The sequence below is a fragment of the Gorilla gorilla genome, chromosome 19 (genome assembly GCF_029281585.2).
Source record: "Gorilla gorilla gorilla isolate KB3781 chromosome 19, NHGRI_mGorGor1-v2.1_pri, whole genome shotgun sequence".
Lineage (NCBI taxonomy): Eukaryota > Metazoa > Chordata > Mammalia > Primates > Hominidae > Gorilla > Gorilla gorilla.
The window spans coordinates 44,601,032-44,626,747 of record NC_073243.2 but is presented as its reverse complement, the minus strand read 5'-3'; the positions used below and the strand labels follow the sequence as shown (position 1 = coordinate 44,626,747).

Sequence of the window (25,716 nt, the reverse complement as noted above, 5' to 3'; positions counted from 1 at the left end):
CCCATTATCCAAGCCACTATTACCTCTCACCTGGAATTCTACAACTGCTGCTTAACTGTTGAATTCCTTCCTTCCATTTTTGCCTTCTTTCAATCTATTTTAGACACATAGGCCAGAAAAATCCTTTTAACACAGAAGATTAAGTCACTCTTCTACTCAAAACTCTGCAATGGTCCTATCCCAATCAGTAAAAGTTGAAGTCCACCCAAGGATGGTGGCTCACACCTGTAGTCCCAGCACTTTGGGACGCCAAGGCAGATGGATCACTCGAGCCCAGGAGTTTTAGACCAGTCTGGGCAACATGGCGAAACTCTGTCTCTACGAAAAATACAAAAGAAGCAGCTGGATGTGGTGGCTTGCCCCTGTAGTCCAGGCTACTCAGGAGGCTGAAGCAGGAGGATCACTTGAGCCCAGGAGGCAGAAGGTATAGTGAGACGAGACTGTATCACTGCACTCTAGCTAGCCTGGGAGCAAGACCCTGTCCCCAGCCCACTCCTCCCGCCCCCGGCCAAAAAAAAAAAAAACAATTGAAGTCCTTATAATGCCTCACAGGGCCTTCCTTACATGTAATTCTCTATTAACCTCTGATTTCAGCTCCTATTACTCTGTCCTTCGCTTACTCTACTCCAGTCAAGAGGCCTATTTTCCTGTTCCTCAAACATACCAGGCATGTTGCCCTAGGGTTTTTGCTATAAACATTTCCTCAACTAGAAGGTTCTTCTCCCAGTTACGGCCTGAACGAATTCCTTCAACTTTTTACTTGAATCTTTGCTCAAATCTCACCTTCCCTCAATAATGCTTACCCTGACTACTCTACTTATTAATGCAATCTGCTGTACAAACACAAACATGTAGTTGCAGAATTCTTTTTTGATTAGCTCTCAGAACTTTCTAACATATAGTATAATTAACTTACTTAGATATGGTTATGGTTTATTGCCTGTCTTCTTGCTAGAATGCAAATTTCACAAGATTATGGCTTTTTGCTTATTGTGTCCACTGATATATTTTAAATACATGGCATATGTTAGGTACTCAATACATATTTGCTAAATGAATAAATATTCAGCATCCAGTATCATGCCAAGAACTTTAGATGATGCATAATTTGTTTAGAGTGGATGGATGATTAAATTATGTTCTCAGAAGTGAAGATCAATTTGTGATGTTCCATCCATTCCTCTGTTCAATTTTCTCTGTAGTGGGAACTTTAAAGAACATTGGTTAGTATTCTGTAGTTATAAAATAGAACAAAACTAATAGGTCCATATGAAAAATGAATCCAAGACCTTGATTTTTTTTGCATTAACATAGATAATACTGTATCATTAAAAATTACCAGTTGATATGGTTTCGCTCCGTGTCCTCACCCAAATCTCATCTCGAATTGTAATCCCCACATGTCAAGGGAGGGGCATGGTTGGATTATGGGGGCAGTTTCCCTCATGCTGTTCTCATGATAGTGATTAATCATGACATCTGATGGTTTTAAAGTGTGGCACCTCCCCTTTGCTCTCTCTCTCTCTCTCCTGCCGTCCTGTAAACAAGGTGCTTGCTTCCCCCTCACCTTCCCCCATGATTGTCTAACTTTCCTGAAGCCTCCCCAGCCATGCAAACCTGTAAATTAAACCCCTTTCCTTTATAAATTACCCAGTCTCAGGTAGTATCTGTAAAGCAGCGTGAAAATGGACTAATATACCAGTCATTTTGGCACAACACTTCAGAAACTCTAAAATACTTAAATATTTCAGTAACTATGAACAAACTTTTTCATAAAATAAATATGAAAATACTTTTAAGTGTTCAAGTACATATGATTTAGGACACGACTCCACTCTGATTTTGCTGTGTAGCTTCATTATCCGCCATGAGTTAAACATGTATTTATTAAGCTCTTTCTATCTAGATGCAAAGAATTTAGTGACACAAAGATGAACAAGATGCATCAAAGATGAACAAGGTCAGCATCTAAAACACATAGGCATATTGTGTCATTCAAGGTCAAATCAGAAGACACAAATCACACCATTATTTGAATAGAAAGAACTTAAAATAAAAACTGTTAACTAGGTGTAGTTATTAACTAGGTAGCTAAAAGGTTAAAAGGAACTCTGAGGTATTAAGGAGGTAGCAATTGTATGAAATAACATAGCTACCACTTCCAGTGCTAAAGGAATAAAAGGAAGAAGTTAGAGTTATTAAAACTTAGAAACTTGCAGGAGTGGCTCATGGAGCTGAAACTCAAACCTCCGAGAAGGGTGGTCTCCTCACATGAGTAACTATGCCCCCTCTTGACAGTACCTAACATGGGCCCAGCTGGCAACACAATTATGAGGTCTGTAGAGTTCTAGCCCTGGTATCACAAAATAGAGGATAGAAGAGTAGGTTTGGAGCTGAAAATCAATTTAATAAATAGCATACATATCAACTGTTACAATTCAGTGTGGTAAGGACTAAACGATAACCCAAGACTGATGAGACTATAGACTGACCACTCTCATGTAAGTGTAATCACATATTTAAGAGAAAAAGCTCTACAATGGTAAAAGGCTTAGCCTACAATGATTTGAAATCAACACAATTATTAGCAATATATCAGTGAAGATAACACAGACTGCAGCTTTTCTGAAATTCCTAGGGCAATAGTTATTCTTATACCTCACACTTACGAAAACAGATCCAAAACACAAATGGGTAAAGCTGACATTTGTGTTAGAATAACTGAATCTCATTTATTTAAAAAAGTAAGTCATCTGCAAACTGGGTAACAAATTTCTTATGGTATCTCAACCATCACAAAACATACGTTTGCTCTAACAGTGAAGAACCACTGAATTACAGCAGAGGTAGGCAGTACATGCTAGAGAGGCACTCAAAAAAAGACCAACAAATAGACAGCTTCAAAGAAAGGCAAATATTTAAGCTGGACCTTGAAGGAGAAGGAAGATTTCCACTATTAGAAAAGAGAGATATATGCACTCCAAGCAGAAAAAAAAAAAAAAAACTACATATATGCTTGGCAAAGAAGAGTAAAAGGATTTGGCATAACTGAAGAATGGCAAGAAGTTAGAAGGCCTCAAGAACCCATGGCTTATGGTGGGGAGGGCACATGAACGACACTGATAATTCCATACTAGTGAAATAATTCAAGGTTGCAGACCATTTCCTAAGCACAAAGTTACTGCATACAGCAGACACAAAATATCAATAAAACACACTAATGTACACCTCTGGTAATTATCTACTTAAACTTACAACTAAGTCCCTAACCACATTTAAACTACCTACCTGCTGCAAAGTCTTTTCACAGTGGAGGCAGGCTGCAGAAACCTCTGACAACAAAATAGTCATATCTTCTTGTTGCTGCCTGAGCCAAATCAATTTTTCACGAACATGAGCATCAACAACACTTAGAGCCATTTCTTCTTGACGACACAGAGTTTCATGTAGATCATAAAAATAAGCTCGAATACATGACCGGGCATTCTCTGCAGTCCCTGGTACCTAAGAAAATGAAAATAAATTTTAAGCAACTGTAATGTTAATAAAGATTTTACTTGTGAAATATTTAAAATTTCAGCCTAGGCAACATGGCAAAACCCTGTCTCTACAAAAAATGGAAAAAATTAGCCAGCCGTGGTGGCATGTGCCTGTAGTCCCAGCTACTCAGGAGGCTGAGGCGGGAGGATTGATTGAGCCCCAGAAGTCAAGGCTGCAGTGAGTGGTGATTACAACACTGCATGCCAGCCTGGGTGACCGAGCGAGACATTGTTTAAATACCATCTATATTAAATTCCAAAATATAAATCTCCATGCTAGATCTTTCCCCTAATGCACAGACATTGGAAATTCAACTGTTTATAAATGACATCTCAAGCAAAATGGAATGCCTAATCTCCAGTCTCCCCTATTCCCAAACCTAATTGCCTCTGTCTTGGTAAATGGCAACTCCATCCTTCAGGATGTTGAAGCAAAAACAACCGGAGTCATCATTATCACCTCTCTTTCATAGCCCACTAGTCCCTCAGCAAATTCTGCTGACTTCAAAATACACCCAAAATCTGATCATGCCTCATCATCTCCAAGTTACCTATCCAATCAATATTAACAATTAATCACTAAGACCTATCTATTCTACTTATTTAAAATCTCAAATCCATTGACTTGTGTCCACTCTCACTACCCTAGTGTATTAAAGGCCATAAACATCTCTAGTATTTTAACTAGAAAACTTTAACAACATCTTAATAGGTCTACCTGCTTCCAATTTTGTTGCTCCTCCAATTCATTTTCTACATTTAAAACAACCTTTCTTGAGGAAAATCTGATTATATCATTCCTATGTCAATTCTTCAATGGTTCATCACTGTCCTTAAACTAAGTTCTGAACTCTTTAACATGGCTGACAAGATCCTGCATGATTTGGCTTTGAACTCTCCATATCCTCTTTTCTTGTCATGTCCCATTCAATACTTAAAGCTCTAACTACAGTGAGCTTCTTTAAGTCTCTACAATATATACAATCCTCACTTACAAACATTTTAACATATTGTTCCCTTCTTGGGACAACTCATTCCCCGTTCTGCTCTTTTCCCTGACTGAAATTCTTCAAATCTCAGTTTAAACACCATTTCTTCTATAAGGACTTCTCTGACCTCCATAAATCATTGTCCCTGTTTTGTGATGCCAAAGCACCCTGTACTTCTCCTCCATAAAATAGTTACGATATTTCAAACTCTCTCTTTTCCATGATGAATGAGTTCCTGACAGACAGAGACTTTTAAAAAACTTTCTAATGATTGGTGCAATACTGGCAAATTGTAATTGCCCATTAAATACTTAGTAGAAGGTGAAAATATGAAAAATAAAAAAGAATGAGAAAGTGAAGAAGAAAAAAAATCCATACATGTTCTGTGTGAGCCATTCCAATTCCATCTTCCACGATTTGTTCTCCTCCTTCAATGTGCTGCACAATTCCAACTAATTTTCTGGAATAATCTGAGATTTCCTCTGTGAAGGTCCGTATGCAGTGAGCCATATCTAAAATTGATGCTCGGATCTGATTAGCTTCTGGTTCCAATACTGAATGCTATAAAATGTACCATAATTAGAGAAAATAACTCATAGTATTGACTAATAATATAAAAAACTATTTAAATCCCTATTAATACAAAAAAGCATCAGCCACAAGTGACTTTTATGACACAGAAAAATACTAATTTACTTTCACTCCTTTATAAGAAAACTGTACTGCAAAGAAATAATTTAAAATTTGGAAGTCCATTTATTGCTAAACAAAAAACCAAGAGACTATCTCTAAAATCATATCCTAAGTAAGAGCTAACAGACATAAATATTGTCAAAACAATCTGGTGCATTATGAAAACATGCAAGCAAACAGAATGTTTGTTTCCTGCTCAAAAGCTATTTTTTTGTGAAGAATCATGATGCCTCTTTGAAGTTTTTTTTTTATAACATTCAGAAATTAAATCTCTCATTTATTTTCATGCTACCAAACCCAATCATTCATCACTCAACTCTTCTTCAATCCCTACTTTCAGAATAAAGAACCAGGTCAGTGAAAACGAATACTGAGCTGGTAAAGTAGCTACAGTGATCCAACTGATTAATAATTAAATTCATACCTTGTGACCTTGGTGTTTTCCATATTCTTTGCAGACACAGCACATGAGTGGGCTAGTTTGACAACCTTCTTCCAAGCAAACAAACTCAATGGCATGCACCTGGTGCTGAGAGCACATGGTTTTCTCATGAGGTTTATCAGCTAGAGGAACTCGCCTGTGCTTTGCTAATGTCTTTGTAGAATGAGTAACTTGAGAACACTCAGAGCACAAATGAGTTGCACACACAGTGCAATATACAGAGGCAAGGTGAGCTTCATCTTCATCACAACGAATGATGCTCTGATAAACAAAAAATTAATGCCTTAAAATTGAACCCAATCAGTATAACATGACGAATTTTTAAATATAGAATCCCATAATCCTTTTTGCTTAACTGAACAATATTTACATATGAAAATATATTGGTCATTAAGAACAAAGGTCATTCAATACTCATCTGAGAAGCATTCATTTCTACGGGTAAGAAGCTATTTCCAAGATTAACTGGCCAATATATGTTATGAATTTGAAGCCAAAAATAGAACTATTCTCATAGATTCATATTCGGTGCAAAGATCTCTTCCACCAAATCCCCTCACTTTACACAAAAGAAACTAAACCATAGAGAAGTCAAAAGTCTTTTTGTAAAACTACAAAAATCTGATATTAAATACATCCCCATAGCTTTAAATATTAGTTGTCATGATGATGTATAGGAAGGACAGAAGCACAAATGCTATTTAGAAAATGTAGGAGTATGCATCAGAATTAGCTGTAAGCTTTTAAAAACATAGCTGTCTGGAAGAGAAATTTTTATTTCAACAGGTTGTGGATGAACCCTAGACTTGTATATATTTTTCTAATTATACGCCATGTTATTTTAATAGCTCCACAGGTGAGTCTATTGCACAATCACGGCAGAAAACCACTGATTTAAGCAAATAAAAAAAAAAATAGGCCAGGCTCAGTGGCTAACATCTGTAATCCCAGCACTTTAAGAAGGCTGAGGCAGGTGATCACTTCAGGCCAGGAGTAAGAGACCAGCCTGGCCAACATGGGGAAAGTCCATCTCTACTAAACATCCAAAAATTAGTCAGGTGTGGTGGTGCATGCCTCTAATACCAGCTACTCAGGTAGCTGAGGCACGAGAATCACTTGAAGCCAGGAAGTGGAGGCTGCAGGGAACTGAGATCACGCCACTGCACTCCAGCAAGGGTAACAGAGTGAGACTCTGTCTTAAAAAATAACAATAAACAAATAAATAAAACCTATATGTAAGCATGTAAATATTATTTCTAGTTTTCAGGAATTACAAAAAATAACTAATTATGAAATAATTACTCTTATTTCAAGTAGATAAAAAATTACATGTCAGATAATCAAGAATGTTCTGAACACTTTTACTCAATATTAAAAGGCCATAATTGGAAGGGGAGAAATTTAGTATAAATTTTTTCAAAAATAAAAATGTTTAAATACATCAATGGTGTCATTCTTTATCACATTAAATAAAAAATGAATCCAAAGTGGAAGAGTTTTGTTTGCAATTATGAGAAATGAACATATGTACCATAAAAATTCAGGTCTTCTGTTTCCCAGACCTGACAAATAAATAAATTATAAACTATAATGTCAACATTAGCTAACAGTAATGTCTTTTGAAATAAAGATTAAAGATTTAGCACAGAAAGAACTGCATAACTTTTAGAAAACAGAGTGTTGCAGTTTGAAATTCATTTCACTGATTCACTTTAGTATAAAGAAATCATCATCTAATGAAAGAGAAGTGAAAGCAATCCGACATTTTTTTTCCTTCACACAAAATATGTGGTTTGCAAGTTGATCACCAAAATCATTAACTGATATTTACTCCAAATATATTTTTACCCATAACAGCCTACGAAAGCCATGTCCTATAGTACATATGTGCAGCTATGCAAATAATATGTTAAGTGCTAAAAATATACTTTTACATTATTAAAATCCAGTGTTCATGGATTCTGATATTTACTAGACATCTACCTGTATGGATAAAGACAGTACATCTATACAAAGTTTAACCTTTTCTTGAAGCTATAACAGTAACAATTCCCTCAGAAGTTACTGCTATCTTTAAGGCATTTTCCCCTCTGTATTAAATGGCCTCTTACATCGAGTTTTTCTTTCTCTCATTGAGTTTTACTGTTGACTACTTTTGCATCCTCTGCTCTACTGTTGCTTACATATCTTTCTTACTGTTCCATAATCTTCTTCCTCTTTTCACTTTATTCTTGGTAGAACTGAATTATGATAAGGAAAAAAAAGTTCACACATAAAGCATAGTTTAGGCATAGGATTTTCAAATAATTCTAGTTTTTTCTCTTGGGAATAGTGTTGGCCTTCAGAACTGTAATGTAATGAAAAGTTGTGTTTCTAGAAATTTACCTGCTGAAATAAATGAAGTAATATTGTGCTAATAATGGCATCTATTAAAAGAAAAATTCATGCTCGTAACAAATATTTCACCAAGTATGATCAATACCTCTCCAGATATCCCAATGGATTCTTCTGCAGCTCCATACTGACCAATAGGCCCATTCTGCAGTCGTTCCAAAAGCTCCAATAAAGCAAAATTTTTTTTCAATCCCCAGACACCTGAATCGCCTAGAATAAATATAAAAACAAAAACTAAATCTAACAAAATGGACTATTAATCATTTTACCCATACCTCAAAAGTAATTTCTAATACATATAGTTCAGTAGTTAATAATGTCTAAATTTTTAAAATTCAAATTTTCCCCATTTTTAATACCAAAATAATTGCTTTGTTAATACTCTCTTTTAAAAAACAGAAGAATCCTTAAGCCTTCCAAGTAGAAACACACTTTAAAATTTATTATTTTTCGGCCAGGTGCTTTGGCTCACGCCTGTAATCCCAGCAGTTTGGGAGGCTGAGGCGGACAGATCACTTAAGGCCAGGAGTTCAAGACCAGCCCGGTCAACATGGTGAAATCCCATCTCTACTAAAAATACAAAAATTAGCCAGGTGTGGCGTCAGGCGCCCATAATCCCAGCCACTCAGGAGGCTGAGGGACGAGAATTGCTTGAACTCGGGAGGTGGAGGTTGCAGTGAGCCAAGATCACACCACTGCACTCCAATCTGGATGACAGAGCAAGACTCTATCTCAAAAAAAAAAAAAAAAATCTAAATACACATAAAAAAATTATGGTGGTAAAGGCTGCACAACAATATGAATGTACTTAATGTCCCTAAACTTAGAAATGGTTAAAACGGCAAATTTTATGTTATACATATATTTTGCCACAGTTTAAAAAAATTATTTAAATCTCTTTTACTTTTTTTTTGAGACAGAGTCTTGCTATGTTGCCCGGGCTGGTGTGCAGTAGCGTGATCTCTGCTCATTGCAATCTCCACCTTCCGGGTTCAAGCGATCCTCGTGCCCCAGCCTCCCAAGTGGCTGGGACTACAGGTGTGTGCCACTACGCCCAGCTGATTTTTTTGTATATTTTGGTAGAGATGGGGTTTCGCCATGCTGGTCAGGCTGGTCTCAAAACTCCTGGCCTAAAGTGATCTGACTGCCTCAGCCTCCCAAAGTGCTGGGATTACAGGTGTGAGCCACCGTGCCCAGCCTATTACTCTATCATTTAATTTTACAAGTCCTATTTTGTCATTGACTTTTACTATATATGCTAAAACAAGCATTTTCAAATACTTTTTGCACCAACCTACCTTAAGAAATACATATAACATTGTAACCCAGGACAACACACACACTCTTCCTGAACCTATGAATAAAAGTCAGATCCTTTAGCAGAAGGAATATTTGTTATGGTAAACTCCTATGCAACAAATAACATCTGATACAGCTGCCACCTAATATATATTCATTAAATGAATAAATATATAAAAGGTTGATGGAGTCATTGCCTGCAGGGCCCCCCTTCCTCCTGGCTCTTAAAAAAAAAAAAAAAAGCCATTCTGTGTTGTGGTTCTCCCAAAACAACTGGACTGAACAAATCTATCCTCAGCCTTGCCCCTAGAAGGCTTTCTCCTTAATTTTTAACACATATTCTACAACAAGCTGAGTTCTATCTATTTACATAAAGGTTAAGAAGTACACTAAGTGATCATTTAAAAATATAGTCTTGACAATTTTCTAAATATCCAGTCACTATATAATGAATATATACAAATAAACTTCCAGCATTATTACTAGGTAGTGCCTAATATTTCTATCACTTAATTCTGTGTCAAAACAACTCTATAATCTCAATGGCTTAACACAACAAAGATTTATTTTTTGCTCATGCAACATCTCAGGGATTAGGGAAGACAAGAGAGACTCTGTTCCCCACTGACCACAAACAGGGACACAGGCTACCGAGCCTCCAACCATCTGGACCACCTCACTGCAGCAAGGAGAAGAATTTACTTTGAAAATCATAAACCTTCTCTTATTAACTTCTACCTGGATGCTAACACTTCACTTCCGCTTACATTTCACTGATCAATGAACATCACACAGTGATGCGTAAGAGGGAAAGGAAGTGTAATTTCACCATATGAGCAAAAGAAAATCAGGAATATTGCTGAACAGTATTAATAACTACTCATATTCTTCTTGGACTAGAGAGAAATTCTGATTCAGGATTCAGAGAAGTCAGAGAGGAGGATGGATGTATTCAGTCTAGTTCCCTGTCATAAATTTCTAGTTTTGTTAAACATTGAGGATAGTAACTCTTCACACTGTGGTATTAATGTACAGAAGGTAAAGTGCTCTTCAAAAAGGTAGAAGAGCCAGGTGTGGTGGCTCATGCCTGTAATCCCAGCACTCTGGGAGGCTGAGGTGGATCACTTGAGGTCAGGAGTTCGAGACCAGCCAGGCCAACATGGTGAAACCCCATCTCTACTAAAAATACACAAATTAGTCAGGCGTGGTGGCAGGTGCCTCTAATCCCAGTTACTCAGGAGGCTGAGGCAGGAGAATCGCTTGAACCCCAGAGGTGAAGGCTGCAGGGAGCTGAGATCACGCCACAGCACTCCAGCCTGGGTGACGGAGTAACACTCTGCTTTAAAAAAAAAAAAAGTAGAAGAAAGGTTCTATTCTCTATTTGAAAAACATTACTATTTCTTTAAGCATAGTTTTTTTGTTTGTTTGTCTGAGACCAAGTTTTGCTCTTGTTGCCCAGGCTGGAGGGCAATGGCGTGATCTAGGCTCACTGCAACCTCCATCTCCCAGGTTCAAGCGATTCTCCTGCCTCAGCCTCCCGAGTAGCTGGGATTACAGGCATCCACCACCATGCCTAGCTAATTTTTACATTTTTAGAAGAAAAGGGGTCTCACCATTTTGGCCAGGCTGGCCTTGAACTCCTGACTTCAGGTGATCCACCCACCTTAGCCTTGCAAAGTTCTGGATTACAGGTATGAGCCACCTCACCTGGCCTAAGTATAGTTTTATATAAAGAAATAGTATGATATATGCATATTTCACATAATAAAAGACCAAACAAAAGTACAGAGACTTTCCCAATCCCTATTATTTCTTGGCTACTGGTAAGTTAATGCTATCTATAATGTTATTATTGTCCTACATTAGTTGTCAGGCAAATAGACTATTTATATACATCAAAGATCATCAAAACCTTAAAAATCCTTTTCTTTCTCCAGAAAATATTTTAAAACCATGTTTCTTAGCATTTCAAAGTCTTCCAGCCTAAAATTATAGGTACTCTTGCTTCCTTTTTTGGTGGATGAATTATTTTGAATGTGTTCCACTTGAAAAATAGTATGAATATATTAAAACTGTCTTAGATAGTGCAACTGACCTGGAAAAAAAAAGGCAACCTTAAACTCTTTTGGAGAAAACTCCCTTATCAAAAAGAGTAAACTTACAGAACTTATGTTTGTAAAATAACTGTTCAAATGTTAGTAAATGCTATTATTTCCAAATCTGGTACCTGAAAATAACTTAGTTTGAAATACATAAAGAAAAGTTTTAAAAGTATACAGAAAACTGCAAAAAAAATCCACAAACCCTTCAAACTCATTTTAACAGAAAATAAAGAGTAATTATCACAAGCTACAAACACTTCTGTCCTTGATATTAGTAAATAAAAACATGGTGAGACTCAAATGACTTATCTGTATTTTCATTATTGGCTTATTTATTTGTAAACAAAACATTGTTCTATTGGGTTTATGGCTTCAGGCACACGATTCACTCGGTGATACACATTCTTATTTATTTGAATCAGGGTAGCACGGTTTTCTCAGGTGTCTTAAAGCTCTTTACAGATAAGTATTGAATATAAACATCTCAGAAGATAAAATAAAACTAGTAACTAAGAGTGAGATAGTTTATAGCTTGAAGATTATTGACCTTAATAGAAACTTAGGCTTTCTGAAACTTTCTGGGAATTTCATCATTCTAAAAATCAAGTGGAAGGACATTGTTTCCTATGACATTTGCATTACATGAACAATTTTCAATCTTAAATCCATACAAATACTTTTCCTACCTAGGTCTGTTACTTGTCGATCAAATGGGCAACGGATTGCTCTTCCATGAAGAGGTAGGCGAGTGAGACAGTCATGACAGACGGTATGACCACAAAGCAAAAGACGGGGAACTTTGTCGCCTTGCAAAGAAAAGACGTCTTCACAAACTCCACACTCTAGCACCTAACATTTGAAAAGGAAGGATGTGCTCTTTAAACAATTTTAAAAGCATACATATTTTAGGTATATAAGAAAATTCACCTAATATATTGATTCAACATTGTTACTTTATTCCTCTATGAAAAGAAAACTATGTAGGTTGTAAAATCTTAAATCACTTTTAAGTCATTCCATTTGACCGATCCTGTCAAAATTATATCATAATGAAATATCTTTGAAATACTAAGTGTTGGGGCAAAGATGCTGTAAATTAACATCTTTGTTATCTTTTGAAAATTATGATTTCAGTCATTACATCTGAATCTGTACAAACAATATGTAATTCTACTGAAGGTGGGTTCTTAAGCAATTTCTCTGCAACTACCTAACCCATCATTAATTTCAACACAAATAAACTATCATTAATTTCAACAAAAATAATCTAAAATATGTGCTGAGATAACAATTACCCCTGTAAATGATAAGGAACTTGTTAAGAAAAGACTACAAGTAACTTTCAAGTATCTTCTACTATCTAATGTACATTAAATAATACAAAGGCAAAAAAAGCAATCATCTTAAACTTAAATTCCTGTTCTCTATCAATAAATATAGCTCTGAATTGAAACTAGTTTGTCTTTCTAGCTCTAGTTACAGACACATGACTTGCACAAGGCTACACAGTCAGTCAGAAGAAAGGCCATTTATCAGCATATTCTGATTCTCAAGTCCATAAGTTTATGTTTTACAAATAGTCAACAAATTGTATTTATAGCAATAAAGCATTTTCAGCACTTATTTCTATTTGTAGTGTTTCATACCTTGCATTAATTTTTTAAAAATACCCACACTGTACTATTCAATCATACCTCAAACTCCTGTCATTCAAGACCTGCTACAATCTGGTCCCTGTCCTATTACTTCACTGCCATACTCTTCTGACCCTATGCTCCAACTATATCCAACAGCTTATAGTTCTCAGAACATGAGAAACTGTTTCATGTCTCTTCATGCTAACACTGAGGAAAGGACTATACTTGTCCTTTGGGCCCCGATGTACTCTGTATAAGCGTCTACCGTAACACCCAAAACACTTTAATACCTTGGTCTTTTAGCCCGTCTTTCCCTGTTGGACCAAAGAACCCTCAGGAACTGGGTATTTTAAATACCAAGTACCTACTGCTTACATAAAGTCCAGTAAAATAATTTAAAAACAATTAAGCTCACCATCATCAAACACACAACACAAGGTAAAAAACAGAAAACCCAAGGCAGAAATCAGACTAAATCTACTATGATTTTAAACCTAACTCTACAATTAACTTGGACTTAGTGCTTGAGATGCAAATATCTTTCACCATACAGTGATAATTCATAATTGCTTTGCATCTTATCATGGTTCAAAAGAAATTTAAATTTAGTCCTTCAATGTAAATAAGGGTTTGGGAAGAGAAAAATGAATAAAAATAAGAAACATAACATTGTTCAGAGAAAAGAAGATGAAAATTCTTTACGTGAAAAGATGTTCAATCTAACTCATAATAAGAAAAATGCAAATCAAAGCCAGGCATGGTGGCTCATGCCTGTAATCCCAACACTTTGAGAGGCCGAGGCGAGTGGATCATCTGAGGTCAGGAGTTCAAGACCAGCCTGGACAACATGGTGAAATCCCATCTCTACTAAAAATACAAAAAAATTAGCCAGGCATAGTGGTGGGCGCCTGTAAGCCCAGTTTACTCAGGAGGCTGAGGCAGGATAATTGCTTGAGCCTGGGAGGCGGAGGTTGCAGTGAGCCAAGATCACGCCACCGCACTCCAGCCTAGGTGACAAAGTGACACTCGGTCTCAAAAAAATAAAGAAAGAAAAATGCAAATTAAAGCTACATCAAAATACTTTTTTCAGATTAGATCAAAAATGTTGGTAACATTTTGTTAGTGAAGGTGTGGGAAAGCAGACATTCTCATACATTACTAATTGCTATGAAATGTTTATTGAGCAATACAGCTTCTATGGAGGGCAACTTGTCAATACTTACCAAATTTAAATAACTCAGTAATTCTAGTTGCAGGAATTTATCCTACAAGCATACTAGACACGTGTGACAAAATCTGTATATTACTCCTTAAAGCATCATTTGCATTAGCAAAAATTTGGAAACAAAGTAAATATACATCAATATCAGCTTGGAAAATAAATTGTGGCACATTCATAATACTATAAAACTATAGAGGATAGTGAGAAAGATGAAGTTTTTCATATATACACAGAATGATTTCATATGATTAAAACAAAAAGAAAAATAATAGAATATATTCATTTTTGCATAAAGGTGGGGAAAGAGCAAATTTTTTTTTATATTGTTGTATAAGCGTACTGTCTTCCTGGAAGGATACATAGGACACCAGTAACATTGGAACACTGGTTCCCCATGAGAAAGGCAAACAACTGGGGAACAGCTATCCATGTATAATTCTATCTATTATTCATATATACACATACTTCAATTTATCCTACATTTTTTAAAAAGGGGAAAGTTTCACGTTATCAAATTCATTTAGGCCAGGCACCATGGCTCACACCCGTAATCACAGCACTTTGGGACACCAAGGCAAGAGGACTGCTTGAGGCCAGGAGTTCAAGACCAGCCTGGGCAACACAGCGAGACCCTGTCTCTACAAAAAAAATCAAAAACTGAGGTGGGAGGATCATTTGAGCCCAGGAGGTTGAGGTTGCTATGAGCCATGATCGTGCCATTGCACTCCCACCTGGGTGACAGAGTGAGAACCTGCCTCAAAAAAAAAAATTCAATTAAATATAGAAAAAATATTCATAGGCTGGGTGCGGTGGCTCACGCCTGTAATCTCAGCACTTTGGGAGGCCAAGGCGGGCAGATCACGAGGTCAGGAGATCGAGACCATCCTGGCTAACATGGTGAAATCCCATCTCCACCAAAAATACAAAAAATTAGCCAGGTGCGGTGGCGGGCACCTGTAGTCCCAGCTACTCGGGAGGCTGAGGCAGGAGAATGGTATGAACCTAAGAGGCGGAGCTTGCAGTGAGCTGAGATTGTGCCACTGCCCTCCAGCCTGGGCGACAGAGTGAGGCTCTATCTCAAAAATTCACAATAGAATTTGATATAAAATAAATGCAACATTTTATAAATGCTGTTATTATGATACTCTAATAAATTAAATTTGTTTATGACAATAAACTCCAAAGAACCATATTAAAATTGTTTAGTTCATTTCAATCCTGTATCTCTGATCCCACCACTATACAAGATTTAAAAGAATTTTCTTATGCTGTTAATGTATTTTTCAAAAAGCACTAATAAAATTCCATTGATTAGCAAGCCAAACACAGGTCCAAAAATAAAGTTACTAGACTATTTTGCAGCAACTCGGTAAATTATACAGCAAGAAAATATTTCCTCAGTATCTGTAAATAGGAATTGTGGTTAACAGCAAAAAGCCCTAGATAGGAAAAAGCTCTTAATTTTACACTTCAAAAAATGCCAAAAAAGCTTCAAACTTATTACTTGTAAATCAAACTGTAATCAATCAGATTATATTTTATTTTATATTGTTATTTATTATTATTATTTTTTTTTTTTTTGAGAAAGGGTCTCACTCTGTCAGCCAGGCTGGAGTGTAGTGGCCTGAGCATGGTTCACTGCAGCCTTGACCTCCCAAGCTCAGACAACCCTCTTGCCTCAGACTCCCAAGTAGCTGGTACCACAGGCATGTGCCACTACGCCTGGCTAATTTTTTTAATTATTATTTGTAGAGATAGGGTCTCACCATGTTGCCCAGGCTGGTCTCAAACTCTGGGGCTCAAGCAATCCTCCCACCTCAGCCTCCCAAAGTGCTCAGATTAAAGGTGTGAAACTTTCTGTGATATATTTTTAAATGTCAGTTATTTCACAATATCAGATTTTTTATCTTTTATTTTTCAGATGGAGTCTCACTCTGTCGCCCAGGCTGGAATGCAGTGGCACAAACTCAGCTCACTGCAACCTCCGCCTCCTGGGTTCAAGTGATTCTCCTGCCTCAGCCTCCTGAGTAACTGGGATTAACAGGTCCACACCACAATGCCTGGCTACGTTTTGTATTATTAGTAGAGACGGGGTTTCGCCATGTTGGCCAGGCTAGTCTCGAACTCCTGATCTCAAGTGATCCGCCCACTTTGGCCTCCCAAAGTGCTTCCCAGGCACTTTGTGCTTTACAGGCGTGTGCCACCGCGCCTAGCCACAATATCAGATTTTTACGTTACTGTTTTCTCTAATGATAAAAACCATGTCATTATCAACTAGATCACAATCAAAAGGCCATTTTACACAGTATTAGCATTATATACTTCAACTTTTACCTTCCAATAAATACTTCTTGCTTTCATCTATAGAAATGACAGTGAGATTTTTTTAGTTTATGCTACTATACCTACTACAAATTATGGCATGAAGATTTTGTCAGAAAGGACTATTTCATTGCACAGTTCAGGAATATTTTACACGTTAAGATGAAAATGAACAAGGTGAGCCTCCAATGTATCAAATTCTGTGCTGTAAGAAACTGGAGTTACATCAGGCTTTGGTACACTTTTGAGACTGTAAGGCAAACAGGGTAACAAAAAAATAGATACTGCAATGATACCCATTCCAATTACGAAATAAAACTTAAACTTCAAGTTAATTCACAAAGTACTCTTCAAGTATTCTCTACTTAGCAAAAGCACAATTCAATAAATAAAATCTCAATCACACAACATGCCTAATAATGAGGGCTCTTCTGCAAATCAGATATGCTGTGTACCTGTAGAATAACTTCATTAGTACCTAAAGGTCATCTGAATCAACAACCACCAATATTCACTGATACTAAATTGTGGGAAGAAATGTCTCATTTGCTGTCATATAAAACCAACATTACCTGAATAATCATAGGTGTCTACTTTTCAAGATGTGAAAAAAACTTCATATATTACCTTGATCAGTAATTCATAACCCTGGTTGCACATTAAAATAACTTCTGGTAATTCCTAAAATATACTGATGTCAACCTCATCAGAACTGGAGGAGGAGTGCATCAGTAGTGTACTAAAACTCCTCAGTGATCCTAATATGTAGCCAGGAATGAGAATTATCAGTCTCTTAGGTTAGAGATGCTCCTGAAGGTTACTCTATAAACCAATGAGATCAGTTCTCCCCTCCAGATCTTTCCGTGCACAACAGTGGAAGGGAAAAATGAGTGCCACATATTTCAAATGATTTTTTAGCAAATTGATTCTGGAGCATGTATACATGGTAGAATCTCAAACTTCAAGCATAAGAAAATTCATAAACTCTATCGTTAATGCCCAGCTATGACGATGTTGCAGACTTGTGCAAAGAGTTAATAGACTGTACTACTAACAGGGGAGAGGGTAGCTCAGCCAATAACAGATGTCTGATTACAGACGCAGTACAAGAGCGAAAAGCACAGACTTTAAAGCCGGTCAACCCGGGGTTCTGCCACACACTGTTTACCTAAACCTGGGTTTCCTCCCTGTAAAATGGGAGTTAACATCTACTTCATAAGTAGATATTAACAAGCTAAAACACGTAACTTAGTACGTAGTTACGATGATGATGACTCAATTTATAATACTAAGCTAATTAATGTCTGTTGAGTTTAACTAAAAGCAGAGGACCTGGAGAAAAGACCGGTCTAGGTCACTGCCACTGGCCCGCAAGCTCCTTTCCACAAATCTCCCGATGATGACATGTCATGAGCAGAAGACCAGGCAATTTCAGGCCATAGGAGAGAAAGGATGCAGAGGAGAGGACGAGACTTGTAATGCCTAAAGGGGCCCAGAGGCCGCGCATCCCACCTATCGAAGCCTGGGCCGCGGCGATGCCGCCAGGTCTCCAGGATGAACCGAAGGGAGGCCGATGGTGGAGAATAGAGCACGCAAGGTCCCTCACCTTCACTACAGCTGTCCCCCGGCTGCCCTGCCGGCCACTGTCTACTCCCGCTCCAAGCTTGTTTACAACCAGGGTAGCCATCCTCACAAGGGCAGCGCCACAGAAACAGCCTTCAGAGTCCTCAACTGAGAGGCGGGGTTGAGCCACCTACCCAGAGGCCTCTGCGCACGCCACCGGCGCACAGGCGCAGTAGGACACTGGGCGCCGCTTAGCCGACTCTTACTCCTCCTCCCCGCAGTCGTCGGGTGGTTAGTTGCGCAGCCTCGCGCATGGGCACTTTTGTTATTTTTCATTATGTAGTCTGCAGCTGCTGGAGAAAAGACAAGAAAAAAAAAGAAGGGATAAAACAATTAAAGTTTTGGGGTGAAACTCCAGATCCTTTAATGATTTTTTCTCTCGAATCGCAAACCAGCCAGGGCGTAAACTGAGGGCGGTGAGGGGGTACGGGCATCTCCCTGCAGGCAACGCGGTTTTTGTATAAACTACAAATCCCAGCATGCCTCTCTCTCTCTCTCTCTTTTTTTTTTTTTTTTTTTTTTTTTAAAAAAAAAAAAACTCCGGCAACGTTGGCCTTTGGGAGGCAGCGTATTGTTACCTAGGGGTGGTTTCTTTTCCTGCAGTCGCGATGTGTGATTGCAGATGGAAAACAAAGTATTTTATGCCTACGTTTCTAAGATAGAAGAAATGGACTTGTTGAAAAGAAGCCAGTTTGTAAAGGACACAGTAGGAGAATTTAAGGTACCACCACCGGAGAGAGGTTGAGAGTGCGTTTGACTTTTGGTTTTGCCAAACGCGAGGTTTTCCGTTTCCTTCCGGGGCAAGTTGAACCTGTCCAGCCCCCGTAGGCCGTGGGTCAAAAGTGCCGGTCAAAATGGAAGTGAATCCCCCTAAACAGGAGCACCTGCTGGCGCTAAAAGGTAAACTTTTGCGAACCTGATTCCCCCTTTTCTGTTTCCTTGCATTCCCTACTTATCGAAGCCTTTGCCATGTAGGCCTCATTCTTCTTAAACACTCAGTGCTCGCCATCCTGCTCTGTCCTTTGCCGCCAAGCGGGAGGAAGTGATTTCTCCTGGATGCTTTTTAGGTTTATGGGCCCCTTTCTAGAATGAAATAGATACCTGGTAAATCATTCTTTCTGAATCTGTGCTGCTTCACTCACGAGATTTTAGCCGCAGAAGCTGACGTCCCGCTCCTACCGTGGAGATCTCTGTGAATTACAGCGGGCATCCAAAGTGCTTTTTCCTTCTGTCTCTTGTTTCTTCCTGTGGCACTGACGAATTTAATCAGGCTCAGCTTCCCCTGTAAAATTAGTATTGCATGACAGCAGTGCAGAGAATTTAGCAATACATAGTAATACAGCATATAACTTAGATTTATTCAAAACAAACTGCAGTTTACTTCAAATCACTGTGTATGTGGGAAATATGTCCGAGATCTAATGTCAACTCTCATTTTTTGCACACAGCCATTTTGAGTAAGTTTGGTGATTTAATTAGATCATTATTTAGGAAAAAACAGCAGCACTTTTTTTTTAAGGACAATTTTTTTAATGCCTATTTTCTGGAAACCTTTTATTTGAAATCTTTTCAGCTTTATTTTATTTGTTTTTTACTACAACAAATGCGCTTTTTGTTTCTTGGATGCCTTAATATATGGTTAACAATGACTTCTTGAATGAGCTGAGGAAATGCTCAATAAACATTCGGGTTCAATTGAATTGCACTTACTTTACTTATGGCATCCATTTTGAGGAACGCCTTATCCTTCCCATTATGATGTAGTCATCAGACTTTCTAGAAGCTCATCAGTCTCATATAATGATGCCTGTGTTAGCGAGATTGTCTCTTACTGTGGAACTTTGTAATGTTTAGTGATACAGTGATGGGACCTGTAAGCTTAACCTGAGCAAATGATCTAGACTAAAATGGAGATTAAAATGGATTGTTACTCGTGGAGAAGAGGGAAAAGAAGAAAAGCAACTAATTGTCATGTTCTTTATCTCACAATCTCACTTCAAGTATGTGGAGTAACTATTAATTCTCGGAGTTTAAGTAACTTTTCCAAGATCACATAGCTAGTGATTGAGGCAGTGTTTCAACGCAAGGCCTGCCTCTCTTTCCAAGAGTCCGTGTTGCCTCCTAAAGAATGAAGCAGCATTCTCAGAGATAATTCCTCTACCAGCTACTCCGATGGGAATTGGGAACAGTTCTATTAGCTGCTACGTGTGATTTATACAAATTAGAAGCTATTAAAAACAGTTAAATTCCAGCCGCACGTGGTGGCTCACCCCTGTAATCCCAGCACTTTGGGAGGCCAAGGCGGGTGATCACGAGGTCAAGAGATCGAGACCATCCTGGCTAACATAGTGAAACCCCGTATCTATAAAAATACAAAAAGTTAGCCAGGCGTGGTGGCGGGCGCCTGTAGTCCCAGTTACTCAGGAGGCTGAGGCAGGAGAATGGCGTGAACCCGGGAGGCAGAGCTTGCAGTGATCCGAGATCACGCCACTGCACGCCATCCTAGGCAACAGAGCGAGACTCCGTCTCAAAAAACAAACAAACAAAAAATTAAATTCCAGTGATACAGAGACTGCCACTGGGAATTTTTAGTTTTCTGTTATTCTTTTTTTTCCAAAACCAAGGATACCTAAGAAAGAATATTTAAGCAGCCTAAGCCAGGCGTGGTGGCTCACGCCTGTCATAGCACTTTGGGAGGCCGAGGCTGGCAGATCACTTCAGATCAGGAGTTGACACCAGCCTGGCCAACATGGCGAAAACCCGTCTATACCAAAAATACAAAAATTAGCCAGGTGTGGTGGTGTAATCCCAGCTACTCGGGAGACTGAGGCAGGAGAATCGCTTGAACCTCGGAGGCAGAGGCTGCAGTGAGCTGAGATTGCGCCACTGCACTCCAGCCTGGGTGACAGAGTGAGACCCTGTCTCAAAAAAAAAAAAAAACAATAAGCAGCCTAAACGGACAAGTGCTTTAAAATTGACTGATAGTTTCAACTTTATTAAACCTCTTTGGTACCATCTTATAGTTAACCCATTGTTCTAGTTAATCAACAATTTTCACACATTTCAATGTGCTGATGCTGAATGCCAAATGTATTAATTTAAGTGGTCATTTAAGTTCACTTTATCTTTTAGTATGTAAAATGTTAAAGATAATATCTTGTTATTCTTGGTTGGGTGAGGTGGCTGATCACTTGAGATCAGGAGTTCGAGACCAGCCTAGCCAACATTATGAAACCCCGTCTCTACTGAAAATACAAAAATTAGCCAGGCGTGATGCTGTGCACCAGTGGTCCCAGCTACTCAGGAGGCTGAGGCACAAGAATCACTTGACCCTGGGAGGCGAAGGTTGCTGTAAGCCGAGATTGTGCCACTGCACTCTAACCTGGGCAACAAAGACTCTGTCTCAAAAAAAAAAAAAAAGTTGTCCCTTGAGTATAACACTGATTGACTTTAGACAACAAGAGAATTTCTCAGTGCCATATTTTACAATGTGAAAGTATAAGGAACAGGGAAGAAAAACATTAGTGCATCATTAGTTCTTGAAAGAATATATAACATTTAGATCCATATTTAAAATTATGGATGTTAAAGATCACAATTATTTATGAATTTGAGAGTTGTCAGATCTGTTAGTGGGCAGTATCAGTAGGTAAAAAGAATCATGAAATTATTTCTTCTAACTCTTCAGAATCAGACAGTGATTCTATTGTGATATGATGACAAGAATCCATACTCATGGTTACCCTAGCAGTGGGAGAACCCTCATCAAGTAATTCTCTAATGATTTTTGGGGAGAAGGGATTCAACTTATTTTTTTCTGCTGTTGTTAGGATGTGAAAAAGCCTGTTTTATGGCTCTTACAGCTTTGGGCCTGATTAGCAAGCCTAACTTGCAGATATTGGAAGGCTTCATTCTTGAGCCTATGCACCATATGCTGGAATTTATTATCAGTGACTTAATTTGGGGCAACTTGAGGACTTCTGTGCTCTAAGAGAAAAAAATAGGAGTCTATACTTCTTGTTCTCTTCCAAACTGGAATTCAAAAGCCATGGTATTAGGGTCTCCATACTGTTTAATCGTCTGGATTATGAGGAGAAGACAGTGTCACAAAACTGGTTCTTAGCCTGGTTAAACCATATTAGCAAAGTTAAACCATATTAATGGTTTTAGTTTTTACTACAGAGAATGACGTGAAATCATCAAATATTCTATCTATATATTTGTTTGGTGGAATCCATATAATTTTTTTTTTTTTTTTTTTTTTGAGACGGAGTCTTGCCCTGTCACCCAGGCTGGAGTGCAATGGGAGTACGATGACGTGATCTCAGTTCACTGCAAACCTCAACCTCCCGGGTTCAAGCGATTCTCCTCCCTCAGCCTCCTGAGTAGCTGGGATTACAGGCACACGCCACCACAGCCGGCTATTTTTTTGTATCTTTAGTAGAGACGGAGTTTCACCATGTTGGCCAGGCTGGTCTCGAGCTCCTGACCTCGTGATCTGCCCGCCTTGGCCCCCATAAAGTTCTGGGATTACAGGCATGAGCCACCACACCTGGCAAATCTACATAATTTTAAGTATAAAATGATTAATTTTCTTCCAGACAGATTAGAATTTTTTTTTTTTTTAATGAGATGAAGTCTTGCTCTGTCGCCCAGGCTGAGTGGCATGATCTTGGCTCACTGCAACCTCTGGCTCCCAGGTTCAAGCTATTCTCCTGCCTCAGCTTCCCTAGTAGCTGGGACTACAGGCATGCGCCACCACACCCAGCTAATTTTTTTTTGTATTTTGAGTAGAGACGGGTTTTCACCATGTTGGATTAGAATTTACAGTGATTTCATTGTCCTCAATTTAGTTGCCTCAAATTTTTAAATATTACATTTTTTGTTAATTCATATGAAAACAATATTTTAAGAATCATTCATTTACTCTTTGTTTCTGCTAAAGTTTTAAGACTATTATTACTTAATATATTAATATTGATACTTCCAAGTCCTTTATATCTATTGAGTTAAATATGTTGACTACTAGCATTTTTAGGCAGGAAGTGATTTTATAGGGCATCTAGTTCAGATCCCTTATTTTCGTAAGAGAAAGAATTTTCAGGTTTGTAGATTACATTCACATTTACCAATAGCACTTTGGTAAAATACCACATTGGGATTGGTTTTTGGTTTTTGTTTTTCCTTTTCTCCCTGCCTATTGGTAGGCAGGGTATCCCTACCATATCTTATTCTTTGCAATACTTCTACTTTAGGTCCTGTTTCCCTCTGATTTGGCAAGAGAGACAATCTTGCAATAATAAATTAACATTCTAGCTCTGAGGAGTTCAGCTAAGAAATTTTCTCATCACTAAGAGTAACTGGATTACTGCAGAATGACTACAGAAGTAATATTACATTATCGACCATATGAGAGTGATCCCACACAACTGCCAAAAATTGCAGAAAAAGCAATTCAAGACTTTCCTACTCGTCCGCTATCAAGATTTATACCTTGGTTTCCATATGATGGGTCCAAGCTTCCACTCAGACCTAAAAGATCACCACCTGTGATTTCTGAAGAGGCAGCTGAAGATGTGAAACAGTACTTAACCATTTCAGAACATGATGCTGAGTCACACAGTTATGATTGCACAGTAGATCTATTGGAGTTTCAACCTAGCTTGAAAAAGCAGCATTTAACCTGGTCACACACACTGAAGGAACAGACTAATTCTGGAAATCTGGGTAAACAATCAGAAAAGGGAAAACAGCACAAGAGGAGATCTTGGAGTATTTCCCTTCCCAGCAATAATTGTACTAAAAACGTTTCTCCTTTGTCTAAAAAATTGCAAGATAGTTTAAAGGCACTAAATTTACACTCACTTTATAGAGCAAGATGGACAATAGAACACACTATTTGTAACAGCCAAACTCTGGAAGACATTTGGACAAAACTCAATCAAATTATTAGGCACAATGAACTTCCATCTTGTAATGCTACAATTCAGAGGCATTTAGGCCAAATATGGGTGTTCTGTGATATTATGTATTGTGAATATGTGGGAAGTCTTCTTAAAGGAAGATTAGCTCTTACTGGAAAAATTAATTTATTTGTGCATAAATATGGTGTTATTTTTAGTATGTAATGAATTCCACTGATTGTCAAAAAGAATATTCTGAATGAAATGAATATGGATTGAAATAGATAAAATAATTTTTACAGGTTTTAAAATTTTTAATGACTTTTTAGAATTCCTAGGCTTGTCAATTAAGTCAAGAAATTTCTGAGTTCTACTTATTGGCAGCCTTCTTTTAAATGTGATAAATTATTGTTTACACTGAATTTGAAGGTAAAAATGTTCTGTTCCTTTTGTTACAAACTGTGATTGAATTAGTTATGAATTAAGTTGTATAGTTTGGATTTTGGTTAATCTCTAAAATCTAATTTTACTGTATTTTTTTCCTTACCTCAAGTGTAATTTTTTAAAAAATAAAACTCGAAACAGTTCTCTTTGGAGTGCTATTTATGTGGCATGAATGTAGTTCAAAGTGGGAGACTAGTCTAGATTTATAATGATGTTTCCAAAGATATGTAATAACAATTGATAGGCTGTTTTCAAACAACGATACAAAATGTATACTTTGCCTAAAACGATAATGTATCCTGTTTTGAAGGAAAGTATCAAATGTTGAATTATTGTTTATTTCTTCTAATACAGATAATTCAATATTAATGATAGTTAGTGCTAATTATTACTTGGCTGATGATTGGAGGCATTGTAGGTTCCCCTTAAGCATAATCTTGTAATTGGTTTTACACATCACCTCATAAAAATGCTCAAAGGGATTAAAACAGTAAAAGTTTTGTAGAAGCATGTATGTTTGTTTAACATATTTAAATGCCTACTTTGCACTAGGTGCTAGGATATACTAGGGAAGGAGACAGACATGGACCTTGCCCTCACACAGCTTACATGTCATTACTACTATTAAACACACCAGCTCCCTAAGAAAAATAAGACTGCACTTAACTAGGAATATAGACATGTTTACCTTGAAGCACAGTGCCTGTCATGGTAGGAGCTTGATAATGCATGGTAAACATTCCCTTCAGAGGGATTCTTCATAGCCTGAGATGGCTGAGGTTGCTTAAAATGGAAGCCCACTAATTTTTTTTTCTTTCTAACTTTTATTTTAGGTTCAAGGGGTACATGTGCAGATTTGTGATATGGGTAAATTGTGTGCCACAGGGGTTTGGTGTACAAATAGTTTTGTCACCCATGTAATCAGGATAATACCCAATAGGTAGTTTTTTAGTCCTCACCCCCTGCCACCTTCTACCCTCAAATAGGCCTCAGTGTCTATTGTTCTGTTTTTTGTGTCCATGTATACTCATTGTTTATCTCTCACTTATGAGAATATGTGGTATTTGATTTTCTGTTCCTGCATAAATTGGCTTAGGATAATGGCCT

The 25,716-nt window shown here is 37.8% G+C and overlaps 3 protein-coding genes across 7 annotated transcripts in view; 2 read left to right on the top strand and 1 right to left on the bottom strand.

Annotated features, from left to right (window-relative positions):
* Positions 1-18,549, bottom strand: part of TRIM23 (tripartite motif containing 23) — a 36,442-nt gene extending 17,893 nt beyond the window's left edge. The window contains exons 1-6 of one of the 2 annotated variants that reach the window (XM_019013277.4): positions 18,246-18,549; positions 12,145-12,307; positions 8,146-8,267; positions 5,646-5,924; positions 4,907-5,089; positions 3,289-3,504 (exon numbers count right to left, since the gene is read on the bottom strand). In XM_019013277.4, coding sequence (XP_018868822.1) covers positions 3,289-3,504; positions 4,907-5,089; positions 5,646-5,924; positions 8,146-8,267; positions 12,145-12,307; positions 18,246-18,326 — 1,044 coding nt within the window. In that variant the 5' untranslated portion in view covers positions 18,327-18,549. The remainder of the gene's footprint in view (positions 1-3,288; positions 3,505-4,906; positions 5,090-5,645; positions 5,925-8,145; positions 8,268-12,144; positions 12,308-18,245) is intronic. The other variant, XM_063700720.1, reaches the window with a different exon arrangement.
* A 314-nt stretch (positions 18,550-18,863) lies between these two features.
* Positions 18,864-25,716, top strand: part of TRAPPC13 (trafficking protein particle complex subunit 13) — a 41,232-nt gene continuing 34,379 nt past the window's right edge. For 3 of the 4 annotated variants that reach the window (XM_019013272.4, XM_019013271.4, XM_019013270.4), the window contains exon 1: positions 19,023-19,162. In XM_019013272.4, coding sequence (XP_018868817.1) covers positions 19,117-19,162 — 46 coding nt within the window. In that variant the 5' untranslated portion in view covers positions 19,023-19,116. Of the gene's footprint in view, positions 19,163-25,716 lie in introns of all 4 variants that reach the window. The other variant, XM_019013273.4, reaches the window with a different exon arrangement.
* Positions 19,058-24,752, top strand: SHLD3 (shieldin complex subunit 3). The gene is made up of 2 exons (XM_055367683.2): positions 19,058-19,162; positions 23,518-24,752. Exon 2 carries the CDS (start codon positions 23,638-23,640, stop codon positions 24,388-24,390), a length of 753 nt encoding a protein of 250 aa, XP_055223658.1. The 5' UTR covers positions 19,058-19,162; positions 23,518-23,637; the 3' UTR covers positions 24,391-24,752.

Bases quoted from the DNA above. Each gene is read 5' to 3' on its own strand.
- SHLD3 (XM_055367683.2), top strand. From the start codon at position 23,638: ATGACTACAGAAGTAATATTACATTATCGACCATATGAGAGTGATCCC.